Here is a 17,522-nt window from a genome sequence, read left to right on the forward strand (position 1 = left end):
TGAAAGACGAGCTAAAACCTGCGCTGTGTGAGGACCTAAAATACTGAACTGTCTCGTTTTTCCCCTAACATCGAGCCCTTGTTCCATAATCTTCAGTAACCATGTGGGGGCACTGCGGGACCTGAATCCACCGTGGTCACACGGCCGCTTTTCTGTTGAGTTAAGCAGGGTGCACGAAGATAGATCATGAACCATTTTTAAGCTATTTGAAGTGTTCAAGTGAGTTCACACAGGATCGTTGTTTCGTGTCTTGGTGGTCATCACGTTTTTCATCCAGCAGAAGTCCTACAGCCATATTTACCAAGATGTACAGCCCTGGCTCTAGCTGCAAGTGATTCTCTCCAAATCCTGGAGACAACTGGGATAAGATGAGGCGAAGGTCCTTTATCTGCAAATTTCATTATGCATGTTGTCTCTTTTTTGAATATCATCTGTCTTTATTGTCTGGTGGTAATCTCTAAAAGTGGAAGCAACTATTTCTATAGTGAATGAATGAGGAAATGCTGAAAGAAGCTGTATGCTCCTTTACAGGATCACAAGAGATGAAACCCTTGATAGATGAAACCCTTGCCTGATTTCTCTTTCACAGTGCACTCTTCAAATGTAATCAGCTTTTGGAGCATGCTCTGCCTCCAACTGTGCATACAATGCTCACATTGAAATTAATAGAAGCATGATGATACATCTGAAGGGAAAATCTGGGACAAAAAAGTTAAATACTTGCTGGTAAGATCAATGACAAAAGTTTCTTTGGCTTTAGTTCTCACTTTAGAGGCATCTTTATCTCTAAGTCTGTGAAGAATATTTTTATGGGTATATATGTGTCTTAGCAACATCCTAAGAAATAATAATAATTAAAAAAACCCAACACAAACAACAAACAAAAAACATGAACTTTGGTTACATTTTATACAGAAGTTTAGAAACAAGTTTTTCTGTCCTCCTTCTTAGCAGAGATTTGTTGCTGTGTTTAACCCCACTGCCTCAACCCCAGTCCTGTCCTTGGGGAATGGGGAATTGTTTGTGATTGGTGGGATCATCATAACACATGTGGACAAGGTGCTGGGCTTGAATTTGTGCTGGTGACCTCAGATACAGCATTTTCATAATGCTCCTATTGTGTTTTTGATGTGTCTGTGGAATTCCTAAAGAGCCCTACAGGAGATCTTTCATGTGCTTATTCTTCCATCTTGCCAGAATGACAAGGAAATGGTGTTCCCTACATTCAGAGCATGAGGTCAAGAGCAGATTTCCACCATGCCTAGGTGGCTGCTTGCCCTCACGCCCAGGTGACTTGCTCTGTGTCACTCAGAGAAGCGGTCCAAACCTGGGCTGTTTCCAGGCAGAGACTCATGCTTCTGAGTCCTCCTTCTTTCCTCCTTCTTTCCCCCTTAATGAAGACAGTGTCTGGATAATTGCATGTGCCTGAAGCCCCCTGGCTTGACTCAGAGGTGACTGCAGGGCAGTTAGAGGCTGAGCAACACCAGTTCCTGCAAATAAACACCCTCTCACATACACACAGGCTGGGCTCACAGCTGAGCCGTTACCCAGGCAGTGACGGACACCAGTCCTAACTAGCAAGTACATTGCCTAACTGCGGAGCAGGGGCTAGGTACAGCACTGATTTTCTGGCTCCTTTTCCTTAGGATTAACTCCTGTCATTGGGCATCAATGAGGTGAAGCTAAGCAGCAATTTATCTCAGACCTGAAAATATGCCGATCTCTGTGTAAGGGTGGAAGGAAGAGGGACCCAGCAGATTGGTGGCCAGCCAGACAGGGAGATTATGTGTGTCCTCTTGTCTCACCCCTTCAAGGTAGTGGGCAATACAAATCCCAAGTGACTTCAAACTTGGGGTCATGCTCCCTGCAGGTGCACTGCCATCTTCCCCACCACTCCACGCAGTTGCTCTGACCACTATCACAGCAAAGAGGCACTGACCTTTGACATTCTCCCACCCTTGCAAAACTCTCTGCATGCAGAGAACTGGATAATTTCTTGCATAATTAGCCTCTCCATCTGTTAAAACAACCTGAGCCCCAGAAAAGCTCTCAACAGCAGCAGGCTTACAGGTAGTCATGGCACCAAGCCTGACAATATTCAAGAAGCATTTGGACAATGTCTTCAGACACATGGTGTGAATTTTGGGGTTGTCCTGTGCAAGGACACGAGTTTGATTTGACGATCCTTGTGGGTTTCTTCCAACTCAGGACATTCTATGGTTCTATGACTAAAGAGAGCAAGACAGCTCTTCTGATCAGCAGCCTTACTTAGAAGTGGCACTACTATCAAGTGTAAGCCAGTGGGGTTTAAGGTCCCTTCCTGAAGAAGGATGCCCTTTCAGCTGGCATTGTTCATTTGCTTAAAAGGGAAGACATGAGGAAAGCAAAAACACCTGGATGCTCTCACCAGATGAAGTAAGGGGATGATTGGGACAGGCCTCCCTGTTCAGACTGTCGTGTTGTCCCTGGGACTGACTGAAACGCAGCCCAAGCACAGAAGCTGGGTGCAGCACATGCTGGCAGCTGGGCTCAAGGCTCTCTGTGGACTCTCCCACCCAGCCCTGACAATTTGTCCTGTCCTGTCCTATTAGCCAGATGAACCAAGCACAGGTTTCCCAGAACAAGCTGCATGACTGCCGCTTCTCATATGCAAAATTGGCCAGAAGCAGCTTGCTGCAGAGATTTTATAAGAGGGAGGAAGTCATGGGCTACAGGCACGTGGTCAAGGGTTTCTATGGCTGCAGCTCTGCCTGGAAGAAGCTACTGACCCTTGTCTCGTGAGCTGGAATAGATCTGCAATCATAAGCAGACAGCAGGGGGGATGGGAGTATCTCTCAGTCAGGCAGAGCAACCTCTCGTCTCCATGGGCAGGACAGCTGAGATGTAGTTTCCTTCACCCACATCATCCATCCTCCCATTGCACCGTGGCCTCCTACTTAGACACCAGCTAGTACCCCAGCCAAGGGGAAGAGAAAGGCAGGAGTGGGATGTAATCCTGTCACCTTGTGCTGACAGTGATTGTTCATCCTTTGTGGCTTCTTCTGAGCTTCTGTGGCACTGATCTTCCCATCTCAGCTCTGTCCAGCTCTGCAGGAGAATTCCCAAAAGTGCTGTGAAGTAACTGTTCTTCCTAAAGGTCTGAAGAATGAGGACATTATTTACTTTTGGCTGTCGACAGGCATCAAATGATGTGAAAGAAATGTATGCCTCAGCTCCATCACTATCTGGGACCAAAATAACAGATAAAAGAAGAAAATCAGTGGGGGTTACCATTATATGGAGTTGCCATGGAAATAGCATGAGAGAACTTGGAGGAGAGCTAGCACACCATGTCTCCAGGAGGGCATAAATCCCCTGCTAGCCTCACTCTTTTTTATCACATTAACAGGCAATATTTCTTGCTTTAGCAAGAGGTAAGAAAACATCAAAGCACAGTTCTGACATTTTTGTCTATCCCTTGATTTCTCTGACCAAGACCTCCCTGACCCCTCAAGAAGTAGAAATGTGAAGCCTAGTGCTATTGGAAAGTTGTCCTGGAAACCATTTCATAATTTCAGTAAAATGGTAAGAGGGATGTAATTTTCCCCAGAAAATATTTATCGACTTTTAAGTAATCATATAAAAAAATCGAAAAACTTCTTTAAAAATGTACTAAGACTTTTTAAAAAGAAAAAATGTCTTATTTTGTTAAAAGGATTTTTTTTTAATGCTGATTTCTAAGGAAATGCATCATGATTTAAATGACCTCAGAGTTTTGGTGAAGTTGCTTTCTTGTGCTGTTGCACTTTTCTAGGACACCCATTTTATTCTCCCCTCTGTTGCTGAATCTCACTTTGAAACAGCCTTACACCCCCTTGTCAGGACAGGACAACCAAGTCTGTTTATGCACTATATTATAAGACTCCACAAATATAAACACAGCTTTGAGGCATGATGTTGTATGGGATGGCATCCTCCAGGACACACATACAGTTCTTCACCCCGCACTTCCTGGCAGGCCACAGGCCACTCTTCTGGAGAGAAGTCCTCACCCACGACTATCAGTGATGGCTGTGCCAATCTGACACAGAGTAAACTACCACTTGGATGCTGGCATCCAGCTGCTGTACAGGTATGTGTGAGTGAATGAAACCAGCTCTGTTTTCAAACAAAATCTTCATCCTCTCCTATAAGGCCTCACACTCTGTTCTGCTGCATTATCACTCCCGTGTTGCAATATTTTTCCTGTGCATACTTCCTTCCCTACCTCTAGCTCCTACCCTTCCCTACGGCTTTGGCCACTACAGGATGGGACTGAGCACATTTAGAGATAAGAAGGACCCTCAGCCTGCAGCCAGGCTCCAGAGGGGAGAGGGCAGACAGGAAAGCCTGGGGCAGGGCAGCAGTAAAGCTTCATATTTGTATCTGCTCCCTTTTGACAGAGCCAGTAAGTGGGAAAGGAAAGACAGCAGGAACCTCCAATGAGACCTCATCTTCCTAACCCACCAGTACAAATTATTTGTCCCCCACCAGTGCTGCAAGGGCAAATGAGATGAAAGGAAGCAGAATAGTGAGAGGAAGCCAAAGAGTACTGTCACCAAATGCTCCTTTAAGAGCCAATTCAAGTTATGTCCCAGCTATTGACCCCAGCTCTGGCTCAGAGCCCCATTTCAACAACTGAATTTCCATCACACTTGTGACTCCACTTGCAAGAGCTGGGACCCCAAGTAATATACTATCCTGCATTTGGAAACCTCTCTCCTACAGAATAGCTAAAACTGTGGAATTAATTTGTGTGGGGTGAGAACTCTGGCCCAAGCTGCTCTTTGGCTTACAGTCATCACATTATGCCATAATGGCACTAATTTCAACTTTTTTCCCTAAAGATGTCTTAAAGAAAGGAATGGGGGAAGAAGGTCTCTTTTGACATCTGCATTTCTAAGGCAAAAGTCTAACAGTTATCTAAGTCATTATCAGCAACCAAGATTTTTCCTCAGAACAAAACTTGTGTGCTAAGTTCTTGTTGATTGTTTTGTCTGTTTGCTCAGCATCAGTTTGAGATAAAATTATACACATAATTTTATAAATGCTATTTATAAAGCTGTGAATACATATCATGCATATTTTGTGACAAAACAGATCCATTTTTACCACTGAAATGACAAGTCTCAAACACTGAATAATTCCAAAGGGGCTATTTTTATGGCACTTGGTGGTACATTTGTTGCTGAGTAGCAGCTGTCTATAGCCATGGGAATAGACATCATTTTTAGCTTGTTATAATTCTGGAACTGGATTAATTCCAGGAGAGTTTGTCATAACAGTGGGCTGTGAAATGGCTGTTTATGATAAATGGATTCATGGATTATGGGATCAAACATTTTGGAAAACAATTATGTTTATCTTCACTTCAGGACTGTCTGGGGAGTTCCCATTCATCCCCTTGTTGCATCTCCCAGGACAGGCAGCTGCAGTCACTGGGAAACTCTCTTGTTGGGTGGCACTTCCCAGGATAGTCTCCTCATCTCCCTGATGTGCCTGGTAATATATTGTTGCTTTCAGTAAAGTTATCTGGAAGCAGCTGCCTCCACTGTTTCTTCAGGATTGTTATTTTCATATATTTATTTCCAGGAAAATGGAAAACATCCAGAGCCTTTTCAAATGCTGCTGCTTTAGCATCAGGAGGGGAAGTAACTTGAAAGGTGAAACAAAAATCCCTTTCTGTATCTATGCCATTTTTGCTACATTCTGTGCATTCTAGACTTCCATTCAAAATAAACAAGTTTTTAAAAGCCAAAACATAAATCATATGCTACAGAAAAAAAAAATCTTACATTTTTCTCTCTTGTTCAGAAATAGAACCATTGCAATGTAAAATAAACTAACTCCTACTGTCTGTTAAAAAAAAAAAACAGCTCTGTGGAGAGCTGTCTCCAGCCAAACAACTCCCCCGGTTCAAGATCTGGCCTTCATTCCTGGATCCAGAGAGATCTCCTGTGCTGATAGCAATCATGCCTGGAGTGTGCATCTGAGGACCAAAGCAAGGAAAAGGCACTGAAGGACCCAGAGGGAGGTGGAAGAAGGGAGGTGTGAAGCTACACTGGGATCAACAGATTGTCAGACCAACAAATACACTCATCAGGAACAAAACCACCCCTGGGCACTGTACCTGTTTCTTTCCAGCTCTAGTTGCTCCAGACCCTGTTTCCTCATTTCAATGAAGCAAACAGTCCAAAACCTGCAGTACTGCCTTCATTGTTTTGAAATCAGTTGGGCAGGTTTCCAACCAGAGGGTGTTTTAGGCCAGGTTTCCAAGACAGAGTATCTTTTAAAGTCAGAGTTTCTGTTTTCCCTGCCGTGAGGCAGGGAGGGGTGCTCAGAGCAGTCTCAGCTGTTCTCATGGCTAAGGATTTTTCCCCTTCTGGGAAGCAGTGCTGAGAATGCCCTCAGAGAAAGAGCATTGCTGTCTGTGAAGATGTATGCCAAAGTCCTGCAGAAAGCAGATGGCAACACAGCAGGAGCAGAGTTGTGCTTGGGATTTCCAGGGAGATCTTTCTTCCTTGGACACTGGTGTAGGTAGGAGAAGGGATCTGGCTCAAGGCAGGCCTGGAGAAGCTGGGATGCATCTCTGGTTCTTCTTCTATGTTTAACTGTACTGCAGCCACCACAGCATAAATCCTTATCAGAAGTGGTTCAACTCTCTCCCCTTTCTCAACAACATCTGCCAAGGCAAAGGGCCAGCACATGAGTTATGGGGCACCCAAGGCGCTATGACAAACTGACCCACCCTCCTGTTAGACAGCACAACCAGGGCATCAGCCTTTACCCCCCTGCATCTCCACAGGACTTTTCCTCCCCCTTCAGCTTGAGTTTCCCACACAGGGGTACCAGTGTGCAGGTGGAAGCAAGAAATTGGAGAATGAGAGGCATGGTTTTACACGAGTTTAATTACCCAAAATAAACACCACTGCAGTAACCAACACCTTCAAAGTACTGTGGCTAAATAATACTACAGCTCATGAAACAGATTTTGACGAGCCAGCACATGATGATTTGGAAAGACGTTCCCTTGCAAAGCTGAGTCATACAGAGGATTGAGAAACTCTGCAGTCAATGATTAAACTAGAAAGATCTGACAACAGGAAAGTGTGCCCAAAATTGTCATGCTGCACGCTATCTTTTATTCATTATTTATTTATTTATTATCCAATGTTTTGCTTTAGGTGAACAGTTTCGTTTCTTTTATTTGTCTGAGTATGATGCATTCCAAATTTCAGATCCTCTCCTCTCTTACTCACAGCAACACTCAATTCTGTTGATCTTGTACTTTATTGGTCATGTGGGAAGGTGACTGAACTTTTTGTCTAATGTCAGAAGATGCTTTAATTGCTTCTTTGGACTCCAATTAGGAAAGGCCTTAAACACTAGGGATACCAAAAAAAAAAAAAAAAAAAAGACTGGAAAACTCTGGAAAAATACTCAGGGGAGAATAGTTGCCATGGAAATGCTTCTCTGTTTTCTCCAACACACACCTCACTTAGACCCAAACCCACTTAGCTTCCACGTCCAGGCATGGGCAGGGTGGGTAGTGCAGCTGCCACCACAAAGCACAGACATGGGCTCTGCTGTCCCCCCACAGGGAGCCCTAGCATCAGGTCACACTGCCAGTGTCACACTGCACACAACACCATGCTGTCACCCAAGTCACAACACAAATCAGGGCACTGCAGCACATGGCTGAGGAGCTGCTTTTCCATACCAGCTGCCTCTTGATGGCCTTGTAGCTCCAGAGCATCTCTGCTGCTTCTTGGTCCCACAAAGCAAGCAGGGCTGGTGAGAAGCTCACAGCTCACTATGTTCAGCTGCATCAGCTCATGGGATCACAGAGAGGGAGTAGGGCCATGGCACTTGCAAGACCACACTGCAGGCCAGGCTGCAGGGGATATAAAAGACGAGGCACCAGCCTGATCCTGTGCTTGGTACACGGCAGTGAGTTGATCTGTACGCATGAGAATCCAGATCCTCAAAGACATTGAAACACTTAAATCCCAGTGGTATCTTTCAGGATGTGGTTTCTGGGATTTTTTGCTTCCATTTGTACTTTTGAAAAATCTGCACCCAAAATTCAGGGTCATCAACACAGTCTTCTCACTGGGGCTGCACAGAACATACATCTGAGGCTGTGCTCCAGGACCTTGGGTTGCTGATTAGCCAGACCTCACACTCGGTCTAAGAAGAGCACGACTCCTTCCACCCCATTCACTCAAGTTTCTCCTCATGGAAACTAAGGGGTGGGCAGCAGTGAGGGGTGTGGGATCAGCATGCACCCAACTCTCACCTAGGCATGGGCTCTGGATGTGGAACTGCACGAACAGCACTTGGGGAGTCAGGCAGCATCTGCCCTGACCCATCTTCTGCAGCAGCTCCCACAGAGGACTAGAAAAAAAATCATCCGCCATGGCTGAAGCCTGTCTTGTGCAACAGATTCTGCTGGGAGTGAAACACAGATTATGAATGAGCTGACAAAACCAGCCTGCTGTTGGCATAGGCACCAAGCAGACAGAGAGTAGCTACAATGGCAGTGTTTCATCCATTACCGTCAAAGAAGTCACTTTTACCACTGATCCTGCCCCAATAAATCATGTTGCCTAGCAGTTTTACAGAGGCGTTGTACATCCAAAGCTACTTATGGTCCCGTTAAAAGAGATACATTTCTTTTTTAGCTCAGTGTGTCTGAAATGCTGTCATAGAAGAAAGAGAGACACTGCTCAGAGTGCTATTGTAAAAGAAGTATTACTCTAATTACAGCAGGAGGGACAATGTGAGCTAGAAGCCACCATCTTCTTCCCCTGTCCCATCGCCTTTGGGCAGCCTTGCGAAGCTGAAAATTTGCTACCACAAGCACAATATCTGCTCATGCACCCTTTGCCATAGTGATGGATGAAAATGGGGAAATAACAATGTTAGTTCCCCTTTCACCATAAATCACTCATCCCCTCAAAGTGACTACAGTATTGTAAGTCTGGCCAGATTTATAAAGACAACTTAACCAATTAGGTCTTTTATAAAGGCTGTCATCTTCTTAATGCAGTGTTAGATATATTTAGGCATGTGTCCACAAAATAAAGTATTTCTTTTTGAGGCTAACAAAGCTTATTCTAGAAGACTTAAAATCTCAGTCTGCAAATATTCACCCTGTGGCTGTGTTCACATTAGCAAGTTATTCACTGACAGCGGAAGCCAACCAACAGATCAAAGCTGAAGGTCTGGAGGCCCCTACACATATGCTACATATATACATGTGCATATACACGTACATGTACATATACCCATATTTATGCAGGTACATATGTGCATATATAAAAACATATAAATATTTATGGTTTGCCACTGTTGATGCTGGCAGGAAAACTCTCACAGATTATGTTATTAACAAGTGGTGCAGCTTAGGAAGACAGTATATCCAGTGGGATATACTGATCCCAGTATATCCCTATATCTACAGGGTATGCATATAATTCCCATCAAGATTATGCTTTTGAATTTGTCTCCATTTAGATCATAGAATGGCCTGGGTTGGAAAGGACCTTAAAGATCATGTGGCCGGGCCTGTGGTGGGCCCTTTCACCATCACAGAGCTGCTTCGCATCGTGTCAGGAGGGACCTGCCCAGTTGCTAATTAGCAACAAGGCCACTCCTGTCTCTGGAAGGCAGAGATAATTCCCAGGGCTGTTACCCCACCAAGCCTACCCAGCCCAGCAGGCAGTGCAGGCAGTCGTGGATGGGCTCCCTGCCCAAACCAAGCTGGGGCGATGGGCAAGGGGCCCCAGGCAGCAATGCAGCCTTTGCTGTGCACACCCACTGCACCCCAACAACCCAGCAAGGCAGCTGCCGACAACACCAAGGTGCCTAAGCAAGAAGAAACGTCCTCCTACCAGTTTCTCCAGCATAGTCTTCCTAAATCCATGCACGACAGTTAACGTCATGACTCCCTGTCAAACACCAGAAAAGCACCAAAATGTCTCAATTTCAGCATTTGCTTCAGACAGACAAAGGCTCTGTACAGGCTCAGAAGAGAAGCAAGGAGGTCTCTAGGCCACCTGCTGCACTAGTATTACTCAGAGAAGACATACTGGAGATGGCAGAGAAAAAGCTTTTTTTTTTTTTTACATTAGTTCGGGAGTCAATTGTGAGTAACGAAGTGGCTATGACCATGCTGGCCTCGTGTCTAAATCCAGAGCATACTTTTGACCCTCCAGTCCCCAACACAAAGAGGTTGCTGGAAACCCTCTAATGTCACTCGTGACTCTGGCTGTCTAACCAAACACGCACTTGCAGTGACAGAGGTGTTATCAAAAAGCTGGCTGACCCAGCTGCCTACAGAGCAGAGAGACAACCTGCTGGAAAGTATTTCTGCCCTTCCACATGCAAGGGACTCCTTGCCGTAAGACAAAAGGATGCCATGGATAGTAAGCTTACCTAGTCCAAAAAGCAACTGGACAAATGCATGGGATAAAGTCTATCAGGGTTTACCAAGCACAATAACAAATATCCCTGAGCCACACTGTGCTAAAGATGAGAGAATACTTAGAGAAGACACCAGCCCACAGTGGCATGGATCCTGTAATCTGTCTCAGGTGTCCACTACTATCCATAATGGGCAGCAGGGCACTGAGATAGATGGACCTCAATGTGGCAATATGTGTAACATTTCCAGATAGCAGGTCATGTTGAAAATCAGTCATGAATATTTGCCTGAACACCATCCACAAACCCCAGCCACAGGAAGACACAAGTGAATACAGAACTTTCCTCAGGTGAGCAGGCCCCCTAGTTTCTACATTAACACAAATGCATCAGTCAAAGCCTCTCAGTGCCTGGAACCAATGGAGAAGGAGATTATTCCATCAGCTCCCATCTCACACAGTCAGATAATGCAGGGCCACATCAGGATACCTAAAGTAACAATTTATTGGAAAAAGCATTATGACTGTTGCTAGATGCTGCGACATGATTAGTACCTCAAACAGAAACATACACCGTCAACCTAAATTATTTCAAATCAACGATTCCCACTGAGCTTACAAAATCAACAAGCAGCACAAAAATTGTAAATCACAGTGTTATTATTTTCTTTTATTTAAAATCTCTAGAAAATGCAGACAGAACACAGGCATCTTTGCTTATACAGAAAATGAAACTGTTTGCATAAGATTTGATATCAGTTGAAACTGTTTATGAAACTGTACCCTGCCCACAACATGCAAAAGGCCTTAGCAGAGCTGCACAGGTAGAGCCTATAGATTTGATTATTCTCAGAAGCTCTTGCGCTTTGTTCAGAGTGTATGCATGTTACAAAAAGAAACCAAAAAAACAAAAAAACAAACCACACTGCTAAAAGGTACAGCTCTGTTCACATCAAGTTTATTATTGGTCTTCCTAATGTCTGAGATTTCACAAGAGAAATTTTGAGAAATTTCAGGATTTTGATTATTGCAGGACATTCATCACTGGTAGCCAGAAAGGACTGTATCCACAGTCTATACACAAGTTCCAAAATGAACTTGGGAATGCATAAACCAGGCAGCACTAAGTCCCGCTATTCCTCACCCACACAGGTAAAAATAATCTGGGACACGAATAGGTCTCTCTGGATTCAGGGATGGCCTTAGAAGGGCCTTTGCTCCTTAAAAATCTCCTTCAAAAGCCTAACTCTCTGTCTGCCTTGATTTCCCTCTTTTGATTGCTCCTCGCCTGCACTGCAGTCACGAACTGCAGCCAATAGCTCTTCCCTTGTTGTTTGGTGGTGGTTGTTTTGTTTTTAATTGAATGGTATCTGCTCTTTTTACCCATCTAGAAGATGCTCTTGCACACAGATGACACTTGTGAAGTCCACAGCAAAGCTCTTACACAGCTCAGCAAGAGAGAAAATGAAAGCACATCAGAACCTCAGGTTTTCTCCTTTTAATGCTGAGATTCATTCTCAGAAAGCAGGCACATGTCAAACAGCTTGACTGGCCAGAACCTGGGACAAATCTCTTTCAGCTCCAGGAGGAAAATGGTTTTTGGAAAGTGCCTGAACTTTGAGGCACTGTAGCATCAGAGGAGCACACCTCTTTTAGAAGAGGTAACAAATGATACAGGCAGACACAGTGGCATGGTGTGTGAGCATGTCCCCACTGCAGGCACCATGCTGCCTCCCTGGCAGAGCCAACAGCCAAAATGCTGTTTTGATGCCTAATGGTTAAACATTGCCGGTCTTCCTAAAACAAGACATTCCCTTACTATTTCATTTTAAGTTTCCAAAAGGCTACTCATTATTTGACTTAAATCCCTATTTTCAAGAACAGCCAGGTTTTCCTCCTCCTTTAAAGACAGTTGCTCCAAGCAGTCCTTCAGAAACTAAAACAATTTAAGAGATGTTATTTAAAGACCTGCACCCACAGTGGTTCCACTAGATGTTCACCATTCTTCAAATGTGCCCTCAGATCACAAGTAATAGGCACCTGCTTTTTTCACAGCCTGTGTTTTTCTCATTCCATTAGATTATCATACACATTTCAGCTTTGGCCCTTATATAGGCTAGTTTTAAAGAAATTTTACATACAAGTAACAGGAATGTGAGGAAATTATCTTAGGGTGTCCACATCACATTGTCCAGCTGTGAGTTGAGATTAGCACATTAACACACCCCAAATGTCCCACTTCAAACAGAAGGACAGCTGAAAACAGAAACCTGTATCTTCCTCTAAATGAGATTGCTCAGTCAGATGACAAATGTAAAAGATGCTTATATGCACTGTGCTGTGTTGGTACCAATGCCCATGTCCCTTTAGACTGCTTTTGGAATGGCACAGATAAAAGCAGCATTTTACAGCTGCAGAAAGCTCAAGAAGATAAAAACATCCCTGTATGCACTTGGGTCATGTTCCCCTGCCTGCCTCAGGTGAGACCAATATTCTGCCAGCACTTGGATGCAACTCCTGTCAGGCATCATTCTTGCTAATTAAGCACTTTTGGCTTCCTCAGCATTGAACTCCGGCAGCACAAGAGAGATAAAAGTAAACCACGGAGAGATCACAAGAGTCTGTGTAGTTGAGGACCTGGTCTTGAACAACGGAGAAGGACTGTGAGGGAGGTCTGCAGTGTCTTTCTAAAATGGTTGGTCTGTAAAAGACCAAGACATAGGAGTGGAGGAAGGGAATGATGCTTTTCTGTCTCTGACAAATTGTCAGTTTATTTTGAAGATGACAGAAACATAGCATGGAGAGGTTGCCAGTGCAAGCCAGAATCACAGGGAGCCAGATGCTCACTCTTTCACAAACCAGACCTCATTGCGTCGCCCATAAGGCTTCATAGGGGGATCATAACCATTGCAGAAGTAGAAATCTTTGCGGTATGCAGCATCACTCCCCAGAGCAGACTTCAGCTTGGCAGCATAGTTGACGTAATCCGTCTCTTTGGCATAGCCACCAAACTGCCTGCAAAGAAACCAAACAAAGAGAGGTGCGGAGCAGTCCTGGCAAACCACAGAAAGGAAGAGAGAGAAAACAATATATAGCCACAATATATTTAGCTACACATTTTGGTCCAGATCCCACCAACATGCACTCATGCAGGTGCTATTATTTGTGAACTGGCACACTTTGCCTGTGACAGGTTAAGTCCAAAGGGTTACAAAGCCAGGGTCCAGTCACCCATTGGCAGACCTCAAACAGATCCCCCCAAACAGACCCATGTATATCAGTCAGCAGAATGGCCCTGCCCTTTGAAACAATGCCATATCAGAGGAACAGCTTCCTAGAATACAAGGTTATCTTCAAGTCTGCTCAGCCCGCCGTCTTTACACCAGTGCTGTTAACAAACATGTTCACTGTGGTGTGAACAGCCATCTGCTGGATTCCAGATCATGAATGGAAGCTAAATGCTCGCTAGCTCAAGGAAAAGGGGAGGTAGGAGCAGAGATATTAGCAATTACACGCCATAATGCTATTTGAAAGGAATGAGCTGGAATTGGACTGTTTTGTGTTGACCTCCCATGAAGAGAAACTGTGTCCACATCAGCCTGCACCTCACTACGCTGTTTCAGGGTCAAGGTTTGAGATAAAACAGCCTGTTCTTGCAGAAGTGGCCCTCACCCACAGCAAAGGCCAGGCAGCAGTCACAGGCAGGGAGGAGCCAGACAGTCTAGAGTCAGCCAAGATAGTTTAAACAAGGAGACAGGGGAACATCCAAGGAGTTAAATACAAGATGAAGAGCTTGTTGCTATTGTGATGTTAGTTTGAGTCCGGGTTGTCAGTCAACAGCTGAAGACATTCAAAGGTGATTTGAAGCAATGCAATGATTATTTCCATTATGGACTCTGGCACGAGTCCATCCAAATGAGGCTTCAGCTGACACCTGTAGTTCGATGCAAACCACACCAAAGAACATTCCTGATGACCAAGAGCCATCTTGATCCCAGAAAGTGGGGAAAATAATACTTTTCAGAGATTAGAAATGATTCAGTACCTTCATATTCACCCTCCCCTGCTCTTTATCTCCCCAGGTGAAACCAAAAGCCTTTCAGGGCTAACCTTCACACTTGTTTTCCCAGTGAAAAAAAAATCCATATTCCAAACCGGTGCAGCATGACCAATGATAAGACATGTTATAAACCACCTGTCTTCAGTCTGGAAAGGCCCTTCCATCCCCTTCTACCACATGCACCCACTCTCCACCAACCAAGTCACCTGGTAAAACCAACACTCCCCTTCGAAGCGCGCTAGAGACCTCAGCACTTGGGACTGGAAATCCCAAGATGTGTTCCTTACGTGGAATAAATGGTCATTCCTTGCCTCTCTTCAATCTTAATGCTTTCATCACTAGGACAAGGAGGGTTGGCTTGAAACTGACTCGGGATCCGCAGAGAGACCTTCACATTCTGCTGTAAGGAGCCGTCTTCAGCAGGGAAAGCAGTGATGGAGACAGGAGCAGTCATGCCCATTCCAACTCCTGAAAGAGGCACACAGACATTACTGAAGAAATCTAGGTTCTCAGGAACTCACAAAATTAACAGAGGATTCACAACAGCTAATTTTAGTGTAGGAAAACTCCCCACACTGAACTCCTTGCACAGTCAGCCAAGACTGCAGTCCTCTGAGGCATGCAGAAGAGCCATGTTAGGCTTTTGCTTGGGCCAAACTTCTCTCTCCACTGACTACACAAGGACTCTGGGAGATAAGGGCCCCAGGTGAACTCTGGATGGCGTTTTATTAATGGTCCTGTTTTTGTGGCTCTCAACTATATAGCTCATGCCACCAAGGCACTCTGTTCTTCTGACAAATCACCTCTAACACAACAGGGTCTACAGTTCTGGGGCAGGTCAGTGGAACATGTAAATCCACATCAGTATTTAAATTATTATTATCTACACTTAGTGGTGAGCCCATAGCTTCTGTCACTCAGTGTTGGGTATCTCATAAACACTTTCAAACACTTCCAGACATTCTATAAGTTCCAGTGCCCCAAAACTCAGTGCTGTTCTGGCTTTCAGCAGGGTTGTCCATGCTGCCCACCACTCCAGCATGCTTCTTTTCTGCTCATTACTGCTGAGAGGTACCACATGACATGGAAGAACATTTTTCTTCTCTCTTCTTCTTTCAGTGGTAAGGGAACCTCCAAACATCAGGATCAGGCTGCCATAGAACCAGTTATGAGCAAGCCATCTTTCTCATTTATTTTGTTTTGATATCATACCTTTCTCTGTGGCACGTATTGTAGAAGGTACCCTTTCTCTTATAGCAACAGCAATTATCAGCTTTCCATGCTGTATAAATGCCATTTCCTTCCGCATCCAGCTCCTACCCCCGTACACACTATACAAGCCCCTCGACCAGATGCCTGAGAAAGGTGTATATGCCTCAGAACCACCCTGTGGTCTTATCTTCCTGCTACAGATGATTACTGATGTGCATACTTTAGTAAATCGAGAATTAGAAGCAATCACCTGGAAGCACCATTATAAAACATTACAAAGTACCATTGAAAAGCAAGCTCATTGTTCATTATACTTTCATGAATAAAAATAGCCAGAGTACGTGATAAAATATCAAGGTCATAAAAGTTATTTCACTGCCTACATGGGCACATCATAGAACCGAAGTGCCCCAGATACCCTAGATTTCATCAGCTACTGCCAACCCCAGGAGCTGTCACAGATACACGTGTGCCTGTCCTCACGTTATCCCAGCTGCAAAGTAACCCAGTCTTGCTTAAACAAATATATTTTGAGATTCTACCCTGAAACAGAAACAGGTTAGGAGTGGACACACAGCATAACTTGGCTGGGCATGCTTTAACCTGTGGTGAGTCTATTCTTCCCAGTGAGGGGCCATCCCCACCACAAACCCCCAGTGCCAGGAGCCACAAGCCAGGTGGGCCAACAGTGCCATTGCCTCCAGACATCCAGCTTTCACCAAGCCTCTGCTAGCAGCGGTCAGCCACAAACATCGGCCAAGCCCCACAGGGCAGGGAGCACCTCTCACCCTTGTCGTTGGTTCCTCCGACGTACTTGAGGAGCTTGAGCACCCCTTCCTTCGAGGCTTCGTCGAACGGCTTCCCCACCACCTCCACGGCCGCGAACCGCCCGCCCTCCAAAGTCCTCTCCTCGTAGCTGAGCTGTTCCTGGGGAAGGGGACGGGCATGGGGAAGCTGGCAGCTGCCCGGAGGGGCTGCGAGGAAAGAGCTGCCCGGAAGTCACCCGCTCCCCCTCGCAGCGCCTTATCCGTCCCGGCCACCAGGGAACCGCTCGGAGGAACCGAGCCCGGCAGCCCGACCCGCCACTTACCTTCTCCCCCTTGCTGAGCACCCGGTAGGGCCACGGCTCCACCGTACTCAGCAGCGAGTTCTTGATCATGCCCAGCATGGTGCCGGTCGGCTCGACTCAAGCACGGCTGGGCCCCGCTCGGCTCGGCTCGGACGAGATGGGAGGACCCGGCGGGCGCCCCGCCGCCTGCAGAGCCGCGCACCGCCCCCAGGGAGGCGCCCAAGAGCCACCTGCGGGGGGCGGGACCGGGGGGAACGCGGCGCCGGGGGGGGGACGCGGGACTTGGCCGGGACGCGACTCGGCTGTGGTAGGCTCTGGGAGCGGAAAGCTGGCAGCCCCGGGGGTGAAGTCATGGAGGACTCTGAGAAGTGTGAAGTGTAAATAGGGTGCGGGGGCAGGTGGTGTTCATCCGAGAGAGAGGAAATCTGGAGGAAATAAAAATACAAGGGAGGGAAAGTACTGACAAAAGTGTGTAATATATGGCTCGGGGTGGCACAGCTGTCCTGAAACTGCACCATAATAACGGGTTTTTTTTTTGTTTTGTTTGTTTTTTTAATAAACGGAACTAAGGGTGGTCACAGTTGTCTTTTAAGTCTGAACTCAAGGCAGTGCTCCGTGTCTCTGTGAATGTTGTGTTAGGTAAGGGGTAGATCTTAGAAGCCGCTGATGATATTGGCTCTCCCTCCACTGACCTCTGCAAGAGTTCACAGCCCAGCTGGTCAATTCTGTTTAAAAA

General features: G+C 45.7%; 1 protein-coding gene across 1 annotated transcript; it reads right to left on the reverse strand.

Moving 5' to 3' along the window:
* Nucleotides 1–11,087: 11,087 nt before the first annotated feature.
* HEBP1 (heme binding protein 1) lies at nt 11,088–17,179 on the reverse strand. The gene is made up of 4 exons (XM_005505405.3): nt 16,808–17,179; nt 16,506–16,644; nt 14,793–14,973; nt 11,088–13,460 (listed from the first exon to the last, which is right to left on the reverse strand). The coding sequence occupies exons 1-4, from the start codon at nt 16,883–16,885 to the stop codon at nt 13,289–13,291; spliced, it is 570 nt and encodes a 189-aa protein (XP_005505462.2). The 5' UTR covers nt 16,886–17,179; the 3' UTR covers nt 11,088–13,288.
* Between the last annotated feature and the right edge of the window lie 343 nt (nt 17,180–17,522).

This window comes from Columba livia, chromosome 1 (genome assembly GCF_036013475.1).
Source record: "Columba livia isolate bColLiv1 breed racing homer chromosome 1, bColLiv1.pat.W.v2, whole genome shotgun sequence".
NCBI classification, from domain to species: Eukaryota; Metazoa; Chordata; class Aves; order Columbiformes; family Columbidae; genus Columba; species Columba livia.